Source organism: Arvicola amphibius, chromosome 9 (genome assembly GCF_903992535.2).
Source record: "Arvicola amphibius chromosome 9, mArvAmp1.2, whole genome shotgun sequence".
NCBI classification, from domain to species: Eukaryota; Metazoa; Chordata; class Mammalia; order Rodentia; family Cricetidae; genus Arvicola; species Arvicola amphibius.
In genome coordinates, this window is record NC_052055.2 from 40,023,645 (window position 1) to 40,038,175 (window position 14,531).

At 47.6% G+C, this 14,531-nt stretch overlaps 1 protein-coding gene across 1 annotated transcript; it reads right to left on the reverse strand.

Annotated features, from left to right (window-relative positions):
• Positions 1–1,379: 1,379 nt before the first annotated feature.
• Positions 1,380–12,649, reverse strand: LOC119823850 (apolipoprotein L3-like). Its single transcript, XM_038343931.2, has 4 exons — positions 12,548–12,649; positions 7,173–7,253; positions 5,268–5,394; positions 1,380–3,133 (listed from the first exon to the last, which is right to left on the reverse strand). The coding sequence occupies exons 2-4, from the start codon at positions 7,183–7,185 to the stop codon at positions 2,323–2,325; spliced, it is 951 nt and encodes a 316-aa protein (XP_038199859.1). The 5' UTR covers positions 7,186–7,253; positions 12,548–12,649; the 3' UTR covers positions 1,380–2,322.
• Between the last annotated feature and the right edge of the window lie 1,882 nt (positions 12,650–14,531).

Consider the following 14,531-nt stretch of genomic DNA (forward strand, 5'->3'; position numbering starts at 1 on the left):
TATGTGGCTATGCTGTGATTTTGCAGAGGGGAGACTACGTTGAGGAGCAAGCTTTCATTCCACATCTCAGAGCCCGAGCCCAGAGTCAAGCCAAGATGAAGTCTTCGACAAGAGACTCGTGTGAGCATGCTTCCTGGTAGAAAGCTATTGGTTGTCATTTAAAATTTTTTTTTCTTACTCTTGATTCCTCCTCTTTCATCAGCATGATTCTAGCCTGGAATAGAAAAATATAGCCAGATGCAGGACTATGTAAATGTCCCCTGAGCCACAGGCCAACCATGGTGCAGATCCCTTGATCATGATACGGAATGGGCTGGAACATTCACAGAAATCTAACAGTCAGGATGGGGCAACATATTCTTACAACAGGGATCAGAACACCCCCATCCCTCCATCTCTAACTCCAAGGACACAAGAAGAGTCCATGCCACCCAGAGTTCTGGGAATCTGCTAGGGATTTGCTCAGTATGAGCAGTGACATCACAAGAACATCATGCAAACATCTGCCACTTCAGAGCTGGTGAGTTTGCCAATGCCTTTGGTCAAAGGAAATGTCAACCCATTGGAAAGTGATCCCAATCCAATGGCTGCTCTTCTAATTCTGCTTCAAGTTACTATTAGCTTTACCAAGTGGCAGGTGGAGGGGTCAGCACCAAGTGGCCAGGTCACCATGGATACTTCATCATTTCCAACACCCTAGAGACAGGGCGTGGCTAAGCTGGACATCTGAGCAACCATGAGAGACAAAAATCTCCAAGAACTGCAAAGCACAGGGAAGGAAGTTGCATGCCGTGCTGACAGTCATTCTGAACCAGTCCAGTTCATCAGTAGAAGAGAAATATTCAAACTATCAAAGGCTCTAAAAATGTTTCTTATTCTAGTGTCCCTGAGTTGAGTCATGACATTTCAGATCCATGAGATTGTTGCCCAGAGGCAAATGGAAGTCAGGAGACCAATGCCTAGAGGAACCAGTGGGCCAATATTACACAGGCTCAATGTGTTAGATAGATCCAGCTTGGCCTGACTACAGCCATCTAAGTCTAAGCATCAAGAGTGGCCATGAGAAACTCTAAGCTGCTGCCCCTCCATGGCCTGTCATTGCAGTGGCATGTGGGCTTTCGAGGGGACTGCAGGCTATCAGTGTTAGAGACACACCTAGCATCCTTGGGTTAGCTGAGACCAGAGCAGTCACATTCTGACTCTGATGAATGTCACCAGTATCCTGCTTACCATTCATAACTCCTCCCTCTGAGCCCTGTGGCAGCCCACCAGGCTTCCATCTTCCCTCTGCTTGGCATTGAGCATAGCTCTCCACCAACGATAACAGTATGCTATCTTGACCCTGCCCTTTTCTTAGTTCCAATGCCACAGTCTTCTGGTTCAATTGTCTGTTCTATACTCAAATTTTATAGACCAGGAGATTAATATTTATTGAACACAAATCTATAAATATAAGTGTGCAAGAGCCCGTTGATCTGAGACACCATCTTGGCCAGGACACCTCCCTTCAGAGTGAAAAGAGACTGAGGGTTGCCCGTTGAGTCTTTTATCACAAACTGTGAATTTCGTCTCCAAACCATAAGTTGCTTGATTTCCCATGCAAATCTACCTTGATTCTTTATGCCCAAACCCACCGCTGACACATCACAGCACACCGACATTCACTTTGATGTCATTGTTCTCTCAGGTGACCCTGTCCCCTTGGATGCCTGGCTCCTTGTCAAGAGCTTCATCTACTTTGTTATCACCACCGCCATCTTAACATCTTCTTCTTCAATGTCTTCATCGCCAGCTCACCAGTGCTAATACTGCTGAAAGGTCACTGCCTGGAGGACACATGGGTGAGCTGATCCTACAGCTGCTGGCAGGAATAGCCCAGAGGTCATAGGGATGCTTCCCTCAGGGGAGAAGATATTGGCCACCATTGTGGCTTCTCCAGATATAGAATTCTAACTCTGACTTTCTCCCATTATTCGCTCTCCAGGTTTCCTTCCTTCTCATTGCTTGTTTTTCTGTAGCTCTCCCTACTCACACCCACCATGTTTAAGTCCCATTCCCACTCTTTAGGTTGGAAAGACTGGGATTCCTTGTTTAGACTCCAATTTCTTTCTTTTATTGAGTTACTGGCTGTCTGCATTGATCTCGCTGTGCCCAGTCACAGAAACACAAACTCTTCAATGCTCAGTTCCAAAGACTTTATTTCTAGTGCTTTCCCTTGTAAAGGCTGCCTCCTCCCTTCCCACCCCACCCCACCCCACTCCCAATTGATGCCATCTTTCCTGCATTTTTAGCTTCTTTGGGGAGGTGTCACTGAGGCAGGTCTCACTGCAGAGCCTTGTGAATCTTCTCAAATTCCTGCAACTTTCTCTCCAGCATGAGAGCCAGTTTCCTCAGCGCTGCTGCCGACTCTGTCGTTGCCCCATTGTACAAATCTATTGAATCTGTCACGAGGTGATACACATCCAATGCAAGGAAGAAACTGGTAACACTTACTCCTTCAATACTCGCTCTTAATGCATTCCCCAACTCCCTTGAACCTTCAGCATAGATGCCCTCTGCAATTTGCCCTAGTGGGCGATAACCAGCTCTGGAAATCCTGATGGCCCTGATTAATTCCTTGAGGCTTTTACAGGCACTGATTAAATCCACACCCGTATTACTAAGTTTGACTGTGATCTTAGGCATGATTTTCATAAGCTCATGGAATGTGTTCATGCTGGCTCCAACGAGACGACTGGCTTCCGATTCATCTGAGAGCCTGCTTGACTCTTCCACGATGGTGGTGGTGAGGCTAGCCATACTTGCTACCAGCCCCAAGGACACTGCTGGGAGCATCAGGCTGGTTCCTCCTGTAATGGGTGTCAGAACTAGACCCAGGATGCCCAGGACTCCAGAGACAGTGCTGGTGGATTCAGCTACCACATTGGAGATGGTGCAGCCGCTGTGAACTTTATCAAGATGGTCAGCCAGGGAGCGAAGCTTCTGGATGTGTTCTTCAAGTTTGCTTTTCAACTGAGGAAATTCTTTCAAAAACCTCTTTTTCTTCTGCTCCTCTTCAAGCCTCTTATTTTTATCTGTGGGATTCTGAGCTAAATGCTTCTTCAGCGCATCACGCAGGGCAACTTCCCCCTCTCTGTGACAGAAGAGGACAAGGGCATGAGGAAAACAGGCTTTGTATTTTTTTTTTAAACTAAACTCTTGTTCAAAAGATACTTTCATACTACAAATCCAATAGGAAATGATTTTACAGAGTCCATAATTGTGCTTTCTGCCATGAGCCTTGGGTACAATTTATATGTCCATGCACTTTAGTTTACAGGTCAGTGTAAAGTTGAATCATGGCACTGTATCGACAGACTCTTTTTAAAATGCCTCCCTTCAAGGTCACTGTCACCGCTACCTGTGGGGACCATGTAGATGAGCACAGGGAAGTGAGGTTAGAGCAAATGCACTTTAACTCAGAGAACGGTGTGTGTTGTGAGGGAGTCCTGTTTCCCAGGAGTCTCCTCTCTGCACTCAGCTGCTGGGATGTCATCTGCAGCCCATGCTGTACTCAGCCTGCAGGAATGCCTGTGCTGACCTGGGGAGCTCTGCAAGGGACACACAGTGCAAACTAAGAGTGGATTCCTCAATCTTCAAGGCTCTCAAACCTGAGCCATCAAAAGCACCCACTGGCCTCATGGGACAGTACAATCGCTGTAGAAGCTTTGCATAAAACCTCCCCCATCTCCTGTACAGTGTCAGCAATAATTTGGGTCCCATCTGTAAGAGACGTCACTAAATATCTGCAAATATGTCTAAGTGGGAAAGTGCAGGCTCTAAGATGCGCCTGTTCTCAAGAATTACCTGTAAAAATGCTCAACCTGAAAGATGTGGGGTGTGGTGGGGACTTTGGAGCCATTTCTGACCCCTGGAGGCATTGACCTTAGGAAGATTCCCATGAGGCCTGTGTCACTGGAATTGATCTGTCGTTGCTGTCCCTGCAAGGGATGTGCTGTCTCCTGCCCTCCCTGACAAGTGTCTGTAAGTCCCCAGCTCTCTGTACAAAGTGGTTCCATGTCTGTCACCTAGGGCAACAGTCTTGAGCAGTGTCCTTTGGCTGCTGGACTCTGGTTCAGGATGAAGATTCTTTCCTAGTGTGGGCTGCCTGGTGTAGAGTAGTCATGTGATTCTTTTGTGCACTCAATGAAGGACAAGGCTGTGTCCTGAGGACAAGAAGCTTCAGGGATTGAATGTCTCCTTGATCTGGCTTCTGTGTGTTTGCATTGGCTGATGTAAACCTTCTGGTTCCATGGTCAACTGTAACTAACCACCTGACATGTGAGTTCTATGGGTCATTCTAGATGATTCCTAATCCCATAGTTGGTTTAGCAGAGTTCTTCATCAACAGCTGGTGTCAAAAGGATAGAAGACTCACTAGGACCCTTTACTCAGACTTTACTATTTAGCTATATTTGAGAATTTAAAAGTAAGACAAAACAAATAAAAAACCCCGGAGCCATGTGACCCCTTCCAGATCCTTTCCCTCCATAGCTGGAGTCACAAGGTGGTGGCTAGGAGCAGAAGAGAAGCTACTAACACAGGCTACACTCCTTGGGAAGGACGGTGGCACTTGGTTTTCTTTCCCTGAGCTTTTGTTCCTCCCAGGCTGTCACCCAGCTCTGTGGAGCTGCACTGTGGGCTGTCTGCCTCCTCAGCTGACAGGAGGACCCTGCTGCTGTCACAGCTCCTCAGATGGAAGGAGAGTGATTGAGACACAACCTGGAGACATGGTTGATCATGTCTACCTTTTTCTGACTTGTCTCGAGATAAGCTTTTGAGTCCTCAGTCCTACGGGAGATCCCCAGACTTGATCTCTCCCCATTTTTATAGTTGGCTTTCAATGCTAACTTTCAGGGGCACCCACTGTGTACTAATCACATGCTGAGAACTCCACACACGTGATCTTATTTTTTCATACTACAGTTTTATGGTGGTGAAACTCAGGAAGTAGTAACTGATTTGCTAAGGTTGCATAACTAATAGATGGCAGAAACGGTCCTGGCACCCTGGGCAACATCTTCAGTCAACCTGAGGTGATTCCACCAAGTAATCACCTTGGATTTCCAACAAGGAAGTTCTTGGATGGTTGAGAAGGTTGAGAAGGTTGAGAAGGAGGGCCCAGAATCCCACCCCCTGGGACTTCCTAGAGAGGGTGTGCCTGACCAGGGGGAAAGCCCTCATCCTCATGGTGTGGTCAGCAGTGCTGGGTGCAGCATGCAAGTAACCTTGACAACTCTGCTGCGTCCACAAACGCCTTCCAGACTCCATGTTCAGTTATGAGTCGCTCCAGATCCACTCTGCTGAGTGTGTCCGTGAGATAATCCACAACTTCCTCCACAATGCGTCTTGTCACTTATTCAAGAAAAAGAATGAGGTTAGAAGATAGTATGGAAGAGATTTAAGGGCAAGTACCAGGAGGTGGTGAGATACCATGTTCTCATGCATTTATCCATGGGTCCTAATGGGATTTCCAGGGTTGGTGATTCAATGATATCTCCCAAATTCATATGTTAAAAGCTCTTAGGATTAGCAACTGTATTTGGAGACAGAATTTTTTAGGATGTAAAGTAATGAGATCAAATGATGCCATAAATATAGAGTGCTATTCAGTGGGACTGGAGGCCTCATGACAAGGATTACCAGAGGTCTATTATCTATCATCTACCATCATATGTTATCTGTCATATATATGCCTATGTCTCTCTTCCTCTGCATCTCTTCTATGAAGAAGAATGCTTAAAAGAAATCCCACACTAGCTCAGAATTGAGAAATAGATGGTTATTTATTGAGGGGTAGACTCACAAATCAGAATCCTCTGCTTTAACAAAGATCAGAAACCGAATCCCGCAGCAGGAAAAGAGACCAACTGTATGCACACTCTACATCAGCATATATAGTATAAGAGGCCACGCCCCAGTGAGCAGGGAACCACCGACTTTAAGACTTCCTACAGCACTTCTACTCTGATCCTTCTCCACAAAAACAAAGGAGACACCATGTGCAGACATCATGACCCTGTTTCCTGTACACACCTCCAAGAGGGTGTTTACTGGGACCCATTTTTAAAACGTTCATCATAGACATTGCTTTCCATGACTGAGTGAAATCACAGGTCTTTTGTTGAAGTTTCTTGTTCCATTCACCATGAACCTCTTACATGTCAAACACTGTGGTACCACAGTGCCTTCACATGTGACTTTCAATTCATTAGTGGTATCTTCAATATTTCATTGTGACAATAATGATATTTTGAAAGAAAATGGAGTTAACATCAGTGTATACTGAACATGGGAGAGCTCAGTTCCTGGAAATCAAGACATCCCCGAGTTCTTGACTCTTGAATATTTCCTGTCTCCAAAGCCAGCATCACATAGACAACACTTCCAGGTTTGACTGCCAACTTGGTATAGACCCTTGTCACAGTCATTCATGCCATAAACAGCTTTGTACATTGAAGCAATGGCATTCCAGGGGCAAGAACGCTCTGGGCTTTCTCCATTCTCAAACTGGAGCTTGCTGGCTGGGGCCTTGCCTGGAATGCATCTTCCCATTGTCCCACCTCAGAACAGGAGCCTCCCTTCAGTGCCCTTATATCCCTGACAGTCACAGTCATTCTGTGACATTGAGCTTTCTAGTGCTCTTTTCTCTGCAAATGAAAAAATGCTGAATGCTTGTCATTTCTTATTGTCCCAATAGCTCTTTTTTTCATTGTAGACCTACATAAGGAGTCACCATTAACAACCATCCACAGACTCAAAATTATGCTCTATTGACTTTTTCCCCACCAACATTTCCTGGCTGACCTAGAACTCACTGTGTGGACCAGTCTGACCCCAAATTCAGAGATCTACCTACTTCATCCTGTCAAGTTCTAGGAGTAAGGCAGGGCAATAATCTCTATAAGCCTACACACAGGGCTCGGCTTCCTCCAGTCTGCCTCTATATCCTAAGACTTCCATAACCTCCCGAAATCACAACACCAACTGGAGACCAAGTGTTAAAATGCATGAGCCTCAGAGATATTATAGAATCAAGACGGCACACTTATGCACACACTTATATGCTTCAATTCCATTTCCATTGGAACACTTGCCATCTGGAAGCATCCAGAAAGGAAAATATCGACTACCTGATACCGCCATGAGGACGTTCTGGGTCTGCACACAAGGATTTCGGACAGGTTTTCCTTAAGGCTCTTCAGGTGGCTAGGCTGGAAGGAGAGGAAGGAAGAAACTGTAAGATATAATGGGGACAGCTGCAGGGAAGGGAAGGTTGGAGGGGCCAGAGACCCAATGGTTCCACTGGAGTGGCAGTAAAGGATCAAAGGACTGACAGCCATAATGCTTCTCCTCCAGTGGGTTCTGCACTGCTACTTACAGATGCCAGTCATCTGGTCTACCTTCTCCCCTCATCCTGGCCAAGACAGCCTTCTGGCCCTGTTAGAGGCCAAGGAGAATGTCGCCAGCTAGAGACATAGCCATGAAGAAAAGCAATATACAATCTATACATAGGAGAAATGGGAAGGGATGTTCTGCCAAGTATTTGGTGGGAACATATGCGAATTAATGTTAATAGAAAAGAGTTACTGTATGTTTGTGATACACAAGGCTCCTCATACACACCTCATTAGAGGACCACCATCCTCCATGAGATGAGGACTCCTGTTTGCTCCATTTTAAAGTGGAGGGAAGAACATAAGTCCCCACAAGATTTCATAGTGATGCCGGACAGGGTTTGACCCCAGGTTGTTCTTGTTGGTACCCCATCTTTTAGGTATGACTCCCCAGTGTCTAAGGCACCCATCAGCATTTCATCCCCTCCCCATGTGACTATGAGTGGCTTCTCACCTAAATCAGGGCCTGTGCCCTTGAATGGTTGAATTCACTGATGCTGCCCTGTTCTCCCTAAGTTCACATCCTCTTTGTTCTGCAGGATCCTGCATCCCACCAGGGCTGGAGTTCCTGTTAGTCCCTGTCCCTGTCCCTGCTCTAGTCCATCCAGTGCTCTGTCTTCCCCCTTAAATGTTCAGCCTTAGGTAGCTTCTAATCACCAAATGAAATGACCACTCTCTTGAATACAATTTCTGCACAGTAGATTACATTCTATAAGATATTTCTAGAAGAAACATGAGTAAATCACAGAGCTTCAAAATTTTAACTTTTTCATAGCCTGGGGCTCAATGTTGCATCAATAATGTGTGAGAAGCTGCATTTTCATGGGCAATGCACAAGGGTGGGCATTCTCCCTAGGCTACTAGTGTACAGTAGCCTTAAGTAAACAGGAGATCTGATTCCACGTGGGGGCACCTCAGCACTGGAGAGGCTGAGGCAGGGTGGCTGCTGGCAGTTCGAGTACAACTGAGGTGTCACACTGAGATCCTAGTTTTAGCTCAGTACAAACACCACTGGTGTCTGTGTCTAAGGCTACATTTTGGTGGTGAAAAGCCCCTCAGTGTGTATAAGGCCCGGGAAGAATCCCTAGTGCCACAATGGGCAGGATAACCAGATCCTCCCTGTAGGCTTTCCCAGTCACTCCCAGCCCTGGATGGCCTATAACTAAGGGCGCTTCTCAGCATATACTTGCCACCTAACCCAACCCCATTCCACCTCCAGGACCAGTGGGCTTGGCATGATCCTGACAGCAGCTCCGTGCTGGTAACCAGGACTAACTAACTGTCCAGAGGAATCTTCAGCCAGTGGGAATGTGATTGTTGTAATTTAGAAAAAAGCAGTGTGAGAGAGAAAGATGCCATGCGGCAGAGTTCATGGGGAGGGTATTTTATTAGGGGAAAGGGAACTTAAAAGGAGGGAAGGGGATGGGGAGACTGGTCTCGGGGGACAGGAGGAGCAGAAGAAAAGAGAAGAGAGAAAGAAAGAGATGAAATGAAGACAGAAGGAGAGAGAGACAGGGAGAGAGAGAGAGAGAGAGAGAGAGAGAGAGAGAGAGAGAGAGAGAGAGAGAGAGAGAGAGAGATCGATCAGAGGTGGGCAGGGCCCTTTTAAAAGGGAACATGGTGAATGTGCACAGATGATTCTCTTTGTGGCTACAGCTGACAAAGTGGACTACAAGGTCGGACCAGCACAGATGCCCAAATGCTAACAATGATCACAATTCAATTGGCGATGTCATAATCTTGCTGTATGCTAATATCAGCCTTACCAAGTTTGGTGGGTGGAGAGGGCTCAGCACAAAGGTGCCAGGTCACCATGATCACCCCACCCTCACCAGCATCCTAGAGAAGGAGCTTGGCTCAGACCAGCTGGACCAGGCATGGGGTTACCTGTATCAGAGACGAACTTCACCAACTATCCTTGAAGCAGTCTCCCTTTCTCTAGAGACCTTAAAGGAGATAGGAATCTTCCATATGAGCAAGTGACATGGTGGCTGGTGAAGTCATCTGAGCGACCATGACCAACAAAACTCCCCGGACTGCAAAGCACAGGGCCGTGCTGATCACCCATTCTGAACCAGTCTGTTTCCCCAGATGAGGAGAAATCCTCCAACTCTCGAGGGTTTTGAAAATGTGATTCTCATCTTTGAGTGCCTGAGATGAGTCATGACACTTCAAACACCACAACATTGTCCTGTGGTGAAGGGAAGTGAGGAGACCCGTGTCTAGAGAGGCCAGCGAGCCAACATTACACAGGCTCAATGTGTCAGTGCAGGGGCCCAGCTTGGCCCGACTTCAGCCATCTTGAGTCCAACCATCAAGAGCAACCATGAGAAACCTCAGCCTGCTCTCCCTTATTGCCCCCTTTTGCTGCAGTGCCATGTAGAGTTTTGCAAGGGGTCCTAAGTGTTGTCAGTGCAGGAACCGAGCCTGACATCCCTGGTGTTAGCTGAGACTACAGCAGGCACATTCTAACTATCCTGCTTAGCACGTATAACCGCTTGGTTTCACTAGACTTGTTCACTGCCATGATCTCTGTGGCAGCCCATTACCTATGCTGGGAACAACCAGGAGGGCCTTGCCCTGTTCTTCCCAGACTGTCTCTGGCCTGGGCTCTTACAGAGGACACAACCCCAGCTCATCTTTTCTTCTTTCTGAGCACTTCCTTTTGGTTGCTTTTCTGTCTGCATGAGCAGCTAACTGTCAGGAGCTAGAAGCCGGAAACACAGCAAACGTAGAAGGCCATGCTGACTTCACGAGCTGTTGACTTCTGAGAGTCTCCATCGATTTCGTTGACTCTCATCCAGCTATACCCCTCTCATCCTCACTTTAGGATTTTTTATTTTAAATTTATTTATGTGTTTGTTTTTTTAGACAGGCTCTCGTGTCCTGGTTGTCCTCCAACTTTATGGATCAATGAACCTGAACCTGACCTTAAACTTCTTATCCTCCTCCCCCACCCTCTAAATGTTAGGATTGCAAGCATGTACCATGCTCAAGGATACAAAACAAAAACAGACTCCAACCACAGATTGAGGAGTAGTAGACCATGAGCAAGCCATTTTTTTTTCAAGACAGGGTTTCACTGTAGTTTTAGAGCCTGTCCTGGAACTAGCTCTTCTAGACCAGGCTGGCCTTGAACTCAGAGATCCACCCGCCTCTGCCTCTTGAGTACTGGGATTAAAGGTGTATACCACCACTGCCTGGCTGAGCAAGCCATTTGAAACTTCCCTTCCTGGTGACACCTGGGGCCACCACCTTGGACCCAGTTCCCTCCAGCCCCGCATATTCCTGCACTAATGTGTCCAGGTACTTGAGACTTAAGGCACCTTGGCAGAGTCACTTCCTTCCTTGTCTCTCCATTTCCTCTGTAGACACACAGGGTCAGGAAACACAACAGCCCAACGGATTGAAATCTGCTGTCAATCACTGACCTGCTGTGGCACCCACACTGCCTTTGGGGTTGATGGTTATAGAAGCTTCCAGAATTTTTGAGGACAATCAGCAAGACCTAGTTGTTAGATCACAGACCACTTACCTGTCCTCCCACTCCCTCTCTCAATCATTCCTTCCTCTTTTTCTCCCTCCATCCCTCCTTTCCTTTCTTCTAGCTTCCACACTGTCTTTGAGAAATCAGATCATGTCCCCATGCCTCTCTGGTCTCCACATTCTATCGCGATGGGCTCTATTACCAAAGGATGTGAGAGGAACAAGTAAACAAATGTTTTTCTTTATTTCTGTCATTCAGAGTCAATCAGATGCCTACTCTTAAATTGGCTTTGAGCTCTGGCCAGGCTCCTCAGTCTCTAGGGATACATTATTAAACTGAGGGATTTTTTTTATCTCACTCTCTCTTATTCGCTCTCTCTTCCCTCCCCAGCTTTATGTCCTTCTACCTTGCTGTCCATGGTGGCTGTCTATCTTACTATTTAATTAGACTTTATTTCTCAATGTACTTCCTCTCCAGGTCCTAGAGTGAAGCTTCCTTTAAGGCTCTGTCACATCACCTCTGAAGATCCTCTGCCCACTGAGTGTTATTCTACCTTGAAGCCCAACCAGTCCTGTCCATGGTCACTTTCTCTTCTAACAAAGCTCATGCTAGAGGTTGATTTCCTGTCAGAGCCTTCCCCAAAGGCAGCCTTTCTTACACCAGCTAATGTTTAATGTGCTTCCATGGGACCACATCTGACCCCAAGTATCCAGTGGGCAGAGTTCAAGCACACATCCAGGAAATCATGTGCAGGGTGACAGAAGCGGCTGGTAGCTGGTGAGTTTTAAGGCCAAAGGACAAAAGGAATCGACTTTTCAGTCATTCTGCAGTAGTCAAGCAAACCCAAGTCCAGTGACACCAGGGAGCACGCCAAAAACTGGAGAGAGTGCTGCAGAGGTGGGGACATGGGACCACTGGGCTTCCTGGAGTTAGGGCTGACTATACAATGCAGGCTTGTGTGAGTGTGTGTGTGTCCCAACCCCCACATGGACATATGAGAGGCTCTGCCCTGTCCACTCATCCCCTATTAGGTGAGCAGAGGCCAGGTGAAGCCCAGAAGATAAATGGCTGCCAGTCACCCGCTCAGCCCCTGTCCCAGAATCCTGGTCAAGTCTCTCTCTCCTGAAGCCACAGTTTCCTCACTGAGCCTCAACCAGAGTGTGGGTTCAGAGAAAGAAGGGTGCAAAAACCCTGGGGTCCTTGTGTCTCAAAAAGCGGTTCTTGTCCCCATTCTGTTTAAGTCACAACACCCCAAAGCTAGCTCTGCGTGTCCAGGCCCCCAAACAGAAATGTGTGGTCCCCTATCCCCTATCTTGTTGCTTCCTCCCTTTCCCAATGGAGGGACTCTGAGAGCAGACTTCTCCCTGAGGTCTCCCGGTCATGTGTCAGGAACCTGGTGCACAGCTGAGTCCCATCAGTTCTATAGGCCCGTCTGAGGAGCCCCTCATCCTATCTTGCACTTGTGGGGAGCAGCCCGACCCCACCCTGGCTGCAAAGGCAGCTTCATTGCTGCTGTGTCTGTGACCCAAGGCAGATTCCTCACCTTGCTGAACTTATCATGATTCTCTTTCAGAGTGGCTTGTGGGTATGCAGACATGAGAACTTAAACATGCCCCCAACTTACCAGGAATCTTCAACAGGAAGAATTCAGATGGGGCTGGACAGTCCTTAGCTGTGTGGACACAGTGACCGGCTCTGCATCCAAGTGATTATTGAACGCAACCTCCTGTTTATATACCCAAACCAGAAATCGAAAGAGAAAGTTTCACTTGGCAAGGAACTGACAAACACAGAAAACTTGTGATTTGCTGGATGCTGCCCTCATCCCATGTCCCCAGCTGACCCACTCAAAGGAGTGACCTTAGTCCTAGGTTCCTAGCTGAGCCCATTTTAAATGGGGAGGTCTCTGTGGCCTGGAGGGAAAAGACCTTGCACCACAGATTTGGGGACCATCCACAGATCATCCCCTGTACCTCCTGGGTTCTGTTCATCTCCTCCATCCCCCATCCACAGCCTCAGCACCGCCCCCACCTCCGGGGTTCTGTTGATGCTGACCTTGGTCATGCTGACCTTGGTGCTGCCGAGGATGGTGTGCCCTGTATCTGGTCATCTTTTGTGGGTTCTCCTTCCAGGAACTCCTGTCTGAATCACTCAGTGTCACATCCTCTCAGGGTAACAGGCCCCCAAAACTTCGTAGGCCTCCAGACCTTAGCACAGCTGACTCCATGATGGAAGCACCATTCAGGCCACAAACCCAGCACGTAGACAGCATCACCTGATATGAGGAAAACCAAATTCTAATCCATCAAAGTCCATGGTTCTCCTGAAATTCTCTAAATGTACTAACCTTGCTTTGTAGCTTCTGGAGTCTGCTCCTGGCTGACTGTTCTGGTTAACTGAAGTATGCCATCCCAGGATATGGTTTTTGTGCTTAAAAGCTCACCCTGAGAAAGGCTCAATGCAACACTGGAATTCTGAACACAGTTGTAGTTACTGGCAGACAAACAACTACTTTCTATTGGCTCAAGCCCGTGTCTGAGTAGCCTTCTCTGGTGGATCCCCAGGAAACTTTTGGAGATTCCTAGAGACATCGGGGTCTCAGATCCTCTCAGAGCGGGAAAGAGTGCAGTGGTCAAGGACCTCCAAGGGGATGGGAAGCCTGAGGTGTCCCAGGTCCCCAGGACTCCCTTTCATCACTTCCTGTCTAATGCTCTCAAGGGATCTGACACCTCCACAGGAAAAGGAAACACATTAGAATGTCACCTGTGCTGTCACCTCTGGAGGTAAGTCTGGCTAAGATGTCTTCTGTATAGGTTACAAAGAGAGGCTGGAGATGGTCACTGATGGGTGTCCAGTATCTGTGTGAACCACCACCAGACTCCCCTGCTGTATGAATGTGTGGCGTCCACCCCTGGTGTCTCTACTATGTGTCTCTCTATGTGTTTCTGCAGCTCTACATCTCTATATTGACCTGACCAGTGACTTTCTCTGGTGTGAGATACCCACTTCTCCCTGCTTATGGCCTGTGCCCTCTTGTCAGGGACCTGAATTCTTTTGGTTCTGCACACAGAGAAACCCCAAAACCTCTGACTGTCCCACTGACAGGGTGCTCAGTAGCTTTTTTGCTGGACTCCCACTCATGGTTGGAGTCAGTCTCAGTCTCTATGAAGTGGTGGGGAGGAGCTGGGCCTCTTATGCAGGTGGCAGGGGAGGGGGGCTGAAATCTACGCAGAATTTTTAAACAAAACGGGGCCATGATCCTCTTTCAGAGTGGCTGTGGGGGTATGCAGGTGTGAGAGCTCAGACATTTCCCAACGTACCAGGAATCTTCAACAGGATGAATTCAGATGGGGCTGGACACGGTGACCAGCTGTGCATCCAAGTGACTAACGAACACAGCCTCCAGAAAACAAAAGAGAAAGCCCCACTTGGCAAGGACTTGACAGAACACAGGAAACTTGCGGTTTGCTGGATGTTATCTTCTTCCTACGCTCCCTGATGACTCAAAGGAGTGACCTTAGTTCAGTCAGTCTAGGTTCTTGGCTGAGCCCATTTCAAATGGGGGTCGCTGTAGTCTGGAGGGAAAAACCTGCTCTCTCAGACTTGGG

What these genes read in the sequence shown, in the direction of transcription:
- LOC119823850 (XM_038343931.2), bottom strand. An exon ending in GACGCAGCAGAGTTGTCAAG is followed by an intron (nt 3,134 to 5,267) that starts GTTACTTGCATG and finishes CTTCTGTCACAG; the next exon opens with AGAGGGGGAAGTTGCCCTGC.